The sequence below is a fragment of the Salmo salar genome, chromosome 27, assembly GCF_965601325.2.
Source record: "Salmo salar chromosome 27, fSalSal1, whole genome shotgun sequence".
Classification (NCBI taxonomy): Eukaryota; Metazoa; Chordata; class Actinopteri; order Salmoniformes; family Salmonidae; genus Salmo; species Salmo salar.
The window spans coordinates 36762819-36775000 of NC_138317.1; the positions used below are offsets into that span (position 1 = coordinate 36762819).

Genomic DNA, 12182 nt, shown 5'->3' on the forward strand with positions numbered 1-12182 from the left:
TTGTCTCAACCTGTAGTACAGTCAGACGTATGTTCTCAACCTCTCAGCGCTCACAGAGCACCTTGTGGTTAGTTTCATCTCCTCTCCCCCTCTCCTTTCATCTCTCTTCTCAAGCCGTGATGGAACGTTGATATTTCCACAACTTCTCTACTTCCACAGCTTCAGATGTATTCTTATTATGTGCTATGTTCCAGTTATATGATCCAGTGCTATGTTCCAGTTATATGTTCCAGTTCTATGATCCAGTGCTATGATCCAGTTCTATGTTCCAGTGCTATGTTCCTGTGCTATGATCCAGTGCTATGTTCCAGTGCTATGATCCAGTTCTATGTTCCAGTTCTATGTTCCTGTTCTGTGATCCAGTGTTATGTTCCAGTGCTATGTTTCAGTTCTATGATCCAGTTCTATGTTCCAGTTCTATGTTCCAGTTCTGTGATCCAGTGCTATGATTCAGTGCTATGTTCCAGTTCTATGTTCCAGTGCTATGATCCAGTGCTATGTTCCAGTTCTATGTTCCAGTTCTATGATCCAGTGCTATGATGCAGTGCTATGATCCAGTTCTATGTTCCAGTGCTATGATCCAGTGCTATGTTCCAGTTCTATTTTCCAGTGCTATGATTCAGTGCTATGTTCCAGTTCTATGATCCAGTGCTATGATCCAGTGTTATGTTCCAGTGCTATGATCCAGTGCTATGTTCCAGTGCTATGATCCAGTGTTATGTTCCAGTTCTATGATCCAGTGCTATGATCCAGTGCTATGTTCCAGTTCTATGATGCAGTGCTATGATCCAGTTCTATGTTCCAGTGCTATGATCCAGTGCTATGTTCCAGTTTTATGTTCCAGTGCTATGATCCAGTGCTATGATCCAGTGCTATGATCCAGTGTTATGTTCCAGTGCTATCATCCAGTGCTATGTTTCAGTTCTATGATCCAGTTCTATGTTCCAGTGCTATGTTTCAGTGCTATGATCCAGTGCTATGTTCCAGTGCTATGTTCCAGTGCTATGATCCAGCAATATGTTCCAGTTCTATGTTCCAGTTCTATGTTCCAGTGCTATGTTCCAGTGCTATGTTGCAGTGCTATGATCCAGTGCTATGTATTGTGCCGTGGTCATGTTTATTATAAACACAAGCTGTAGCGTCAGACTGTCAGGTGACTACACAGATTAATGATGGCTATTACACAGCATGTTTGCTTTGTTGCTTGACATACACTGTATATTTCAATGTTATTTTGGGGTTCAACATCATGACATATGCCCCCATGATACCCTACCTTTACTCTCTTATTTCTGTATATGGGATCAGAGAACAGCTAAATAAAAGACAAGGTACAATAGCTTGACATGGATTTGCCATAGTAAAACCACGTGAAATAATTAGATGATTAACTGAAAGGTACTGTCAATATCCACTTAGAAGTCTTGACAGTAAATCAATTAAGTCAATAGGGAGTGTATTGATCTATTGACTAGCTTCTCCACACCTGATTGACATACACAGACACAGTAACTGTGGCACCCTGATTGGTTTAACCTGTCTTTGTGATTGTCTCCACCCCCCTCCAGGTGTCGCCCATCTTCCCCATTATCCCCTGTGTATTTATACCTGTGTTCTCTGTTTGTCTGTTGCTAGTTCGTTTTGTTTCGTCAAGCCTACCAGCAGTTTTCCTACTGCTCCTGTCTCTTGATTGTTCCTGTTTCCTAGTTTCCTGTGTTGACCATTCTGCCTGCCCTGACCCTGCCTGCCATCCTGTACCTTTGCCCCACCTTTCTGGATTACTGACCTCTGCCTGCCCTTGACCCATCTTTTGCCTGCCTCTGTTCGATTAATAAACTGTTGTTACTTCGACATTGTCTGCATCTGGGTCTTACCTGAAACATGATAGTACAAACTGGCCATGACTGACCCAGCAGACTTGGACCAGCTGCGCAACACCATATCCTCCCTTGAAGCCACCATTGGTAGGCACGAGGAATTGCTTCGTGGCCTTATGGAGGGGTCCACACCTTGTCCAACGCCCGGTCATGGCATTCGGCCATCTTGCTGGAGCAATTCCGTGGGTTGACTGGAAGGCAGCCTGCTTCGACAGTAGCCCCTCAGTAACTCAGCTGTTAGCAGTGCCGCCTCACCGGTCACTCCGCCTTCCCCTGAGCCCCGCTTACCTCCCCCGGAACGCTTCAATTAAGAGCCGGGCACCTGTCGGGCGTTTCTAGCTCAGTGTGCTCTCATCTTCGAGCTTCAGCCCTTCTCCTTCCCCTCGGACCACTCTAAAATAGCGTACCTAATCACGCTGATGTCTGGGAGGGCGTTCGCCTGGGCTACAGCCGTATGGAAGCAACAGCCGGCCATATGCGTCAGTCTGGAGGAGTTCATGGGAGAAGTAAAGGTTTTTGATGCCCCATTCTCAGGGAGTGAGGTTGCCCGAAAGCTATTCCAGCTTCGGCAGGACTCCCTCAGTGTGGCAGACTATGCGGTGGATTTCCGCACGTTGGCAGCTTAGAGTGCCTGGAACCCAGAAGCGCTGTTCGACATGTTCCTACACGGAATCTCGGAGGAGGTCAAGGACGAGCTTGCAGCCCGGGAATTACCGATAAATCTCGATTCCCTCATCGCCTTGACCATCAGGATCAATGGGCGACTACGGGAACGACGGAGGGAGAGGCGATTCGTCAAGCCTACCAGTGTTTTTCCATCTGCTCCTGTCTTTCGATTGTTCCTGTTTCCCCGGTGTTGACCATTCTGCCTGCTCTGACCCTGAGCCTGCCTGCCGTCCTGTACCTTTCCCCAATCTTTCTGGATTACTGACCTCTGCCTGCCCATGACTGTCTTTTGCCTGCCCCTGTTTGATTAATAAACTGTTGTTACTTCAACGTTGTCTGCATCTGGGTCTTACCTGAAACGTGATAGTAACACTAGAATGCTCTACATGGATAGATACAAGCTCTCCATTCAACTGTTACTGTTCAACATGCCTATTCTTGTGTGGGTATACTGTATAGACAATCAGCCCACCCGCCCAGCCGTCTAGTATTGGCTCACTAATGAGGGGAGAGAAAGAAATTGGTCACTAATGAGAGAGACAGAGCGAGAAAGAAAGTGAGTGGGAATCCCAGCTGTCATGGGCAGAGCTCACTGTTACACTGTATTACTGACGGCCATGCTACCTCATTAGGGGCTCTGTGCTATCTGGAATCCTTGGGACGTCCCTACCCCCATTGAAGTTGAAATTTAACAGGGTTAAGGGTTAGGTAAGGTTTATGACGAGAGTTAGGGTTTAGGGGTAGGGACATCCCAAGGATGCCAGGTAGCACTGACCCTCTTTTAGGTGGTGTCAAAGGAAAGAAATGTAACTATTATTCCCAGCAGGGATTCCTGGGGCTTTTCATACAGCCTTCTATGAACCAAACAATGACAGGGTGGTCAAACAAACAAGGCCGTAATGACTCCATTGGAAGGAGAATTAGTGCAACAGATATTTGTTCAGTGGCTTAAGGCTATTTCTGGGTCTCTGTCTGTGTTGAGGGATTGTGTTGGTTGACTGGCTATATTCATCATGGAAGCCAATCCATGCAAAGGCTAACTGTAACCAGAGGGAAAAGATAGAAAAACCATATTCCAGCCATTTCTATTCCACAAGTTACCACCAGCTAAATCTATGCACTGGAATAACATCTGCTAAAAATGTGTACTTGACCAATAAAATTTTATTTGACGTTAAAATGCCTATTTACTTCGTTCCATCGGACGGGTTACCAACATATTCAAATAATGACAGTGGATTGCGCAGTCCGATGGAAAATCCACTGTCATTATTTGAATATGTTGGTAACCTGTTGTATAAAAGTGATAATGCTCTCAAAGCCGGTGATTGGAGGATATATTGGCACGGTTAACAACACCCGTGCCAATATATCCTCCAAACAACGGCTTCGAGGGCATTATCACTTAAATATATATCTATATATAACAAATCTAAACAAAACAAATAGCAGTTAAGAAAGAGACAACACTTTACAAAAGCAAATTGCCTTTTTTAATCTTACATTGCATTGAAAATGTACATAATAGATTCATACATTTTACAAATAATTTGTTCATAAAAATATATTTCTTTATAAAACACTTTTTTAATCACATTTTTTCTATTTTTTTGTTTGTTATATATTTTCAATGCATTTAACATAGGAGTACCCAGTTGTACTGTACTGCAAATAGTAGTTCAATTTTACAGTCCAATCCTAGAATTGTATGGGTTCTTTATTGCAGTCAATTTTATAGGAGAAACTAAGTGGCAAAATAGATTGAAAGGTTAAAAAAAAAACACGGCACCTAATGAGTGGAATGGAGCTGTGGTGTGCCACCAGACTGTGTCCGTGTTAAGTGTTCAGCAACACCAAGTCATGTGAGGTGAAGGAGAGAGGGAATGAGGCCGTAGATTAGAAAAGTGAAAGACAGGAACAGGGGGGGATGAGGAGAAGAGGAAAGAGCAGCAGACCTGATTCACATGGTGTTTGGTAGGCACTGTGTAAAAATGACCCACTTGGATACATCGACGAATACAGCAACAACTATTGAAACAAAAGAAAACCGTAACAAAAAAAGTGCAATATAATGAAAAGTCAAAATGAAAATGTTGTCTGGAAAGTTCGATCTTTGGGTCATGATCCAAAATGACAAATAAGAGTTAAATAATCCAGAAAACCCCTTCTATTCACACCTCACAGTTAACATCAGTACTTCAAACACTTCTGATTGGCTCAGTGGGGAAAAAACACAGAACGTGGGACTGAAGCTAGAGAAGAGGGCGTTACAGTCAAAACCGTTGTTTTAAAAAACGATTTAACACTTTAAAAATGAACCCCAAAATACTTCTGTGTTTTTTTTTTTGTGAACAGAATTGTTTTGAAACATTTAATTTTCCTCTTCTCTTTTCTATAAACTCTTCATATAATCTCGCTGCCATTGGCCCCTCCCACGTGATAATATATAGCACAAAAATATAGGTGGTGAATGCTTCTCATATATGCAAGAAGAAGATTTACAGATCCTTTTCAATTTATAAAAAAGACCCAGTCGACTGTGAAGAAGAAACACTCGCAGAGTGCAATATAATAAGGTAACGTCAGAACTCTCCAAGTCACTCGTCGACCACTGTGAAGATTTGGGTTTTTATGTTTCTCAGTTCTCAGTTCAGTCTTCTAAAACGTGATGTTGGTCTAGTCTCCCAATAAGTGCCCTTCTCGACACACATGACCAGTCAAAGTTCCTGAAGAGTGTGCTTTAAGTACCAGAGGATTTATTCTTGTACCTCTGTCTCCACCATGGCCAACACACCCAGACTGGACTGTCTTCCATCTCTATCGCCAGTCAAAATCTCAATGAAATCCGCTCGTTTCGCAAAAGCATTTTCCTGTTCCTTTTTTACCCCGATACAAAAATAAGAAAAAAACGATGCAGTCGCCAAGCGGACTTCATTATACCATTGTGCAGACTGTGTTCAGGTTAGGGTCGAACCGGACAGCTTTGCCTTCCACCGACTTGGCGCTGGTGTTGTACATGGGGTTCTCGAAGGCCGCCTGGCCGTTGTTGTTCTCGTGGACGGAGCAGCCTGTGTACTGGGCTTTAGGAGTAGTCCTAGAGAAGGACCAACACATTGTTCAGACTCAGTGGAAGAGAAGAAGTCAGTATGAAGTCAACATGAAGCTTTTCTAAGAATATGTAGTGCGTTTAAGGGGCAGTCCTGTGGAGGAACACAGGAATGGTTCATGGTCCTATATGTGAATAACAACAACTAGTACATAACACAAATTATGTAGCTCCTGACACAGTAGCACAGTATACTGTGTAGGTAATACTAGCTGGTGGTAGGTCGGTAATAATAGCTGGTGGTAGGTAGGTAATACTAGCTGGTGGTAGGTCGGTAATAATAGCTGGTGGTAGGTAGGTAATAATAGCTGGTGGTAGGTAGGTAATACTAGCTGGTGGTAGGTAGGTAATACTAGCTGGTGGTAGGTAGGTAATACTAGCTGGTGGTAGGTCGGTAATAATAGCTGGTGGTAGGTAGGTAATACTAGCTGGTGGTAGGTAGGTAATAATAGCTGGTGGTAGGTAGGTAATACTAGCTGGTGGTAGGTAGGTAATACTAGCTGGTGGTAGGTAGGTAATACTAGCTGGTGGTAGGTAGGTAATAATAGCTGGTGGTAGGTAGGTAATAATAGCTGGTGGTAGGTAGGTAATACTAGCTGGTGGTAGGTCGGTAATAATAGCTGGTAGCTAGGTAGGTACACTTACCGCTGTTTGTAAAGATAAAACCCAAAGCCTGCAAATATCAGGGCGAAAAAAGGCACAAGGATTGCTATGGCCACAGAGCTACTGTTTGTACCATGAGGTGGATTGGATGAGTTATTACTCTCTGACATGTTCAGACCTGTGTGGGAGAGGAACAACATGAATATTCTCACAGTAACCTTTTGGTCTATATCAAATATTTCAGACATACACGTTTTATTTCTATATACTGAAATGACATAATATTGTTGACAGTGAGAAAGTTGATATAAAAACACAGTGGATATGTGGTGATGTTTACCTAGCCTCTGCAGTCCAAACTGACCGTAGTCTTTACCCTGTATGAAGCCTTGAAAGACATAGGTGGCACCGTCAGGTTCTGCAGACACCTAGGAGAATACAGAGAGACAGATATGATCAGTCAGTCAGTGAGTCAATCAATCAGTCAGTCAGTCAGGTAGTCAGTCAGTCAGTCAGTCAGTCAGTCAGTCAGTCAGTCAGTCAGTCAGTCAGTCAGTCAGTCAGTCAGTCAGTCAGTCAGTCAGTCACTCGGGTAGTCAGTTGGGTAGTCAGTCAGTCAGTCAGTCAGTCAGTCAGGTACATTTACATTTACATTTAAGTCATTTAGCAGACGCTCTTATCCAGAGCGACTTACAAAATGGTGCATTCACCTTATGATATCCAGTGGAACAACCACTTTACAATAGTGCATCTAAATCTTTTAAGGGGGGGGGACTAAGGTAGTCAGTCAGTCAGTCAGTCAGTCACATCCTTTTGAATGGTACTTTTCACCATGGAGTAGAATTATAAAGGAAAAATACATATTTTCAGAATTGCATTTTTACTAAATACAAAACAAGGAGAGCATTTGAGCCCATTTTGTAATAAACATGAAATAACACCTGGTAACCCATTTGGGTGACCAGGTGCACGGCTGGATTGAGCAAGAAGTGGGACTCTGTCGTTTTTCAGCAGAGCTCCCTCATTGATTTACATTAGGTTCCCAGATGCCATTTCAACATTAATACGCCACGTCCAATGAGTAGCAAGATCTCTGTAAATCGTTCTGGATGAAAGCGCTACTAAATGACCAACATGTAAATGTTTCAATTCCACAAACCCTTCCTGAAAGTAGGAAACGGTAAACTTACAAAACCGTCCATGGACCACGTCTCCTCCTTGACCTTGCCCAGCGTGGTGTGAGTGGACGTTTTCACATGGTACATGAGCAGCATCAACCGTGCTTCCTGGCTCTTATAGACACCTGCAGCACAACACAACACAACACAGGAGGACAAGAGGGGTGATGTGAGGCCAAGGCACAACACTGATATACTGTAACTGGTGGTACACAGGGGACACAATCACAGACAATGACCCAATGATGATGGTCTCCCTCTCCTATCTCACTCTTCGTCTGTATGTGTCTGTGTGGAAAAATGAAAAGAGGTGATATAAACACTGAGCGCTATCTTCTTCAACCATGGAGCAATTTACTGTAGCAGAACACTCACTCATCAACAGTACTTTCTATTACTAACAGCCTCCTACAACCGAAGGGATAGAAAGGGAGCACCATATTAAGGCCTATCAGAGGCCCCGGCCCTGCGTTGTCGCTCCAAACAGACTGATGTACACAGTGGTAGTAATAACACACATTCAATTAAGATGCTCAATCCACTGCCTGGCCTCTCTAACTGTGAAATAAGATAATGGTCCCCTGTTATTAAAAACACAAAATGGCCTCCTCCCGTGCCTCAGCGGTATGATTACTTTGTGATTTCTATATCTCCCAGACACAGACATTTCTTCTCAGTGAGTGAATAGCGCTGCATTCACCTTTCTGTGTAATAATTTGCAACGGCTGCTGGGCAATTGAAAGTCCAATTTAAATTAAGAAGATTCATTTGATGATGTAAATCACATGTCAGCTAGGTTAAAGGCAGCTCTGGAGAAATGAGGGAGTAGGAGTGAGGGAGGAAGGAAGGAGTGAGGGGGGAAGGAGTGAGGGGGGAAGGAGTGAGATGGGAAAGAGTGAGGGGGAAGGAAGGAGTGAGGGGGGAAGGAGTGAGGGGTGAAGGAGTGAGGGGAAGGAGTGAGGGGAAGGAGTGAGGGGGGAAGGAGTGAGGGGGAAGGAGTGAGTGGGGAAGGAGTGATGGGGGAAGGAGTGAGGGGAGAAGGAGTGAGGGGAGAAGGATTGAGGGGTAAGGAGTGAGGGAGGAAGGAAGGAGTGAGGGAGGAAGGAGTGAGGGGGGAAGGAGTGAGATGGGAAAGAGTGAGGGGGAAGAAAGGAGTGAGGGAGGAAGGAGTGAGGGGGAAAGAGTGAGGGGAAGGAGTGAGGGGGGAAGGAGTGAGGGGGGAAGGCGTGAGGGGAGAAGGAGTGAGAGGGGAAGGAGTGAGGGGAGAAGGAGTGAGGGGAAGGAGTGAGGGGGGAAGGAGTGAGGGGAGAAGGACTGAGGGGGAAGGAGTGAGGGGGGAAGGAGTGAGGGGAGAAGGAGTGAGGGGAGAAGGAGTGAGGGGGAAGGAGTGAGGGGAGAAGGAGTGAGGGGGAAGGAGTGAGGGGGGAAGGAGTGAGGGGGAAGGAGTGAGGGGGGAAGGAGTGAGGGGGAAAGAGTGAGGGGGAAGGAGTGAGGGGGGAAGGAGTGAGGGGGAAAGAGTGAGGGGGAGGGAGTGAGGGGAAGGAGTGAGGGGGAAGGAGTGAGGGGGGAAGGAGTGAGGGGAGAAGGAGTGAGGGGGAAGGAGTGAGGGGGAAAGAGTGAGGGGGGAAGGAGTGAGGGGAAGGAGTGAGGGGGGAAGAGGAGAAGGAGTGAGGGAGGAAGAGGAGAAGGAGTGAGGGGGGAAGAGGAGAAGGAGTGAGGGAGGAAGAGGAGAAGGAGTGAGGGGGGAAGGAGTGAGGGGGAAGATGAGAAGGAGTGAGAGGGAAGGAGTGAGGGGGAAGAGGAGAAGGGGACTCGTCTCTCCAGATAATTATGGTAAATCCGTGAAAGATTTGTCAGATCAGATTAATATTTCATTTAAGAGAAATGGAGGGGGGGGGGGGGTAGTTTTACATATCCATTAGGCTACACTAATGAAGGTACATTAAGGGACAGAATAAATATTATAAATATTATATTAAGGGGCTATGCGAAAACACCCCCCAAAAATGAATATGAAATAAATGAGTCATAGCTTTCAAATCAATTACAGCACACAGCACACTGCAAAATCAAAACACCTCAACTCAAAACATGTTCTCAGATCAGACAGACCATAAATGCCCATTTCAATGTTAGCAAATGTCCTCCACACAGGCAAATAAACAACATAATTGAATTTCCCACTAAGTAGATACAGTCCTAAATGGACACCATCTGACCCTACCAAGGCCCTACCAATCAAACGATGTCAGCTATGTTTAGTAACACTCATTTCTAGTCATCTGCATGTTGTGTGAGAGAAACTCTGCCTCTGAAACGCCGGCTCCATTCTACTCCAGTGACTACATGATGACATGCTATGTGTGTGTGAATCTCTGTGTGTGTATTAATCTGTGTGTGTGTGTGTTCAAGGAGTGGCTAGGGACCTTCCCTAGCGTCTCCTCTCTGTGTAATATTGGTGTAAAATGCAGATGTCGTACCTGAAAGCAGCAGTTCCATGTTGCTATTGGTCAAGGAGACGTTAACCCTTCCCGTGGTGGCGTTAAAGCTTGTGATACTCAGAGTCATTGGTTGTTTTCTTCCCTTGTAGTTGTATGAACCCTTCCATATATAGTTAGGAGCAAAGACGTCATCAGGAACTGAAACAGAGCATAGACAATATTGATTATTAGAGGACATTGGTTGTGCCTGAGGTTGGTCAAGCGGTTAAGTCCGCACGCCATCCCCTTGCCTGTGTGGGATCGAATCCTGGCCCCACCGGTCTTCACACTGTCTTCCCTTTTCATTTCTATTCCTTCAATAAAACTGAACAAATATTTTAAGAAATAAGAGGAAAACAGAAAAATAGGACCTTGGTTAAGTCATACTGCCACCTTATATTCCACTGTTTGTAAGTCTATAGGATTCATCGTGATTGATCAAATAGATGGTACTACTAGTGTTCACAGATACAGAGCCCTGTGACCTTTCACCCTCAGTGTCACACCCTGATCTGTTTCACATCCCTCCAGGTGTTGCCCATCTTCCCCCATTATTCCCAGTGTATTTATACCAGTGTTCTCTGTTTTTCTGTTGCCAGTTCGTTTTGTCCATCAAGCCTACCAGCATTTTCCCTATTGCTCCTGTCTTTTTCTATAGTTCCTGTTTTCTAGTTTTCCCGGTTTTGACCATTCTGCTTGCCCTGACCCTGAGACTGCCTGTCGTTCTATACCTTGTCACACCGCCCTGGATTATTGACCTCTGCCTGCCCTGACCCTGAGACTGCCTGCCGTTCTGTACCTTTTGAATCTGATCTGGATCACTGACCTCTGCCTGCCCTTGACCTGTCGTTTTGCATGCCCCTGTTCTAGTAATAAACTTTTGTTACTTCGACACTGTCTGTATCTGGGTTTTCCCTAAAACGTGATACTCAGAGTATGTCAAACTTAGTAAATTACCTACAAGCTTTTAAAAAACTTAAATGTTAAACTTGTTATGAAGGCAGTGGAAACTTTGGGATGGGTGGGCTGCTATATCACTGCACCACAGATTACTCCGTGAGAGAGAGAGAGAGAGAAAGAGTAAAAGAGAAAGAGAGAGAGAACGAGAGAGAGAGCATAAGACTGTCAGGCCTGTGCTGCCGGGACGTTTTACCGTCAGACTCACTCTTTCCACTCTTCGTTAACTTCTAGTCCCTCAAGAGGGGCACTCAAGATTGAATTAAGGACACCAGTCCTTCTGAGGTGCTATTAGCGAAGCGCTCCCCCCTGCGAGGCCAGATGAAGCTGTTCATATTCATTCTGTTGTGATTGCTAGCTGCACTTTACAGTACCGGCATCAGAGTAGTATTTTGTAATCAGAACACTGCTCTTTTTGATGTTGCTGTAATGGTGTGTGTGTGCGCTGTTTTTATGGTGTGTGTGTGTGTGTGTGTGTGTGTGTGTGTGTGTGTGTGTGTGTGTGCACAGTTTTTATGGTGTGTGTGTGCACTGTTTTTATGGTGTGTGTGTGTGTGTGGTGATGACACTTCAGTCAGGCACTCACCGTTCAGCTTGGGACTGGGTGTCCCTGCCACTGGCTTGATGGGCTTCTCTGAGAGTTTGGACCCAGCTACGGGAGACAAAAAAACAGCATTAGTCCCATTATGTCACATCAACTTCCCCATGTGGGGACTTCTAATCATGTATTGATGTACATCAGCAACACACATCAAGAGATAATGCAATTTAACTCCTTGGGGTTGAATTCTGAGTTCTATTGTCAGTTCCATTTAGAGTTCTGTATGTGGAATTTCTAAATGTCTGGATCTGGGTAATCTGGGTAATCTGGGTAATCTGTGTAATCTGGGTAATCTGGGTAATAAATGCACATGGAGTGTGCTGGAATGTAAAAGTCAAGCATGACATCTTGTACAAATTATAGAAAATCTAATCAAATCAAAGTTGATTTGTCATACGGATATTCACAGGATACAGCGAAGTCTACATAGTACAATGACATGCTATCTTGCAAGCTTTCCTCTCATTATGTTTTTGGTAATAAAAGTATAAAAGGTATCTGGTAAGAAGAAACAAGATGAAGTGAGAAACCCAGAAATAAGCATGCATGGGGTTATGCAGTAGGGCGTATTCTGAGGCAGTGGCCCTCTACATAACAGTGAAGGTAAGTGCCATTGGTGGGCCAGGAGCCGTGTCCTGTCTGTTCCACTGCAATGGCATGATAGACACTAGAATAGCACAAGAGGCTGTCTGCTGCAGTGGTAGCAGAGCAGCC

The 12182-nt window shown here is 44.7% G+C and overlaps 1 protein-coding gene across 2 annotated transcripts in view; it reads right to left on the reverse strand.

The window, feature by feature from the left end:
• Window positions 1–4013: 4013 nt before the first annotated feature.
• LOC106588997 (CUB and sushi domain-containing protein 3) overlaps window positions 4014–12182 on the reverse strand; it is a 347202-nt gene continuing 339033 nt past the window's right edge. For both annotated transcript variants that reach the window (XM_045709277.2, XM_014178612.3), the window contains exons 58-63: window positions 11454–11519; window positions 9911–10069; window positions 7443–7555; window positions 6593–6680; window positions 6295–6430; window positions 4014–5637 (exon numbers count right to left, since the gene is read on the reverse strand). In XM_045709277.2, the coding sequence (XP_045565233.2) occupies window positions 5478–5637; window positions 6295–6430; window positions 6593–6680; window positions 7443–7555; window positions 9911–10069; window positions 11454–11519 (722 nt within the window). In that variant the 3' untranslated portion in view covers window positions 4014–5477. The remainder of the gene's footprint in view (window positions 5638–6294; window positions 6431–6592; window positions 6681–7442; window positions 7556–9910; window positions 10070–11453; window positions 11520–12182) is intronic.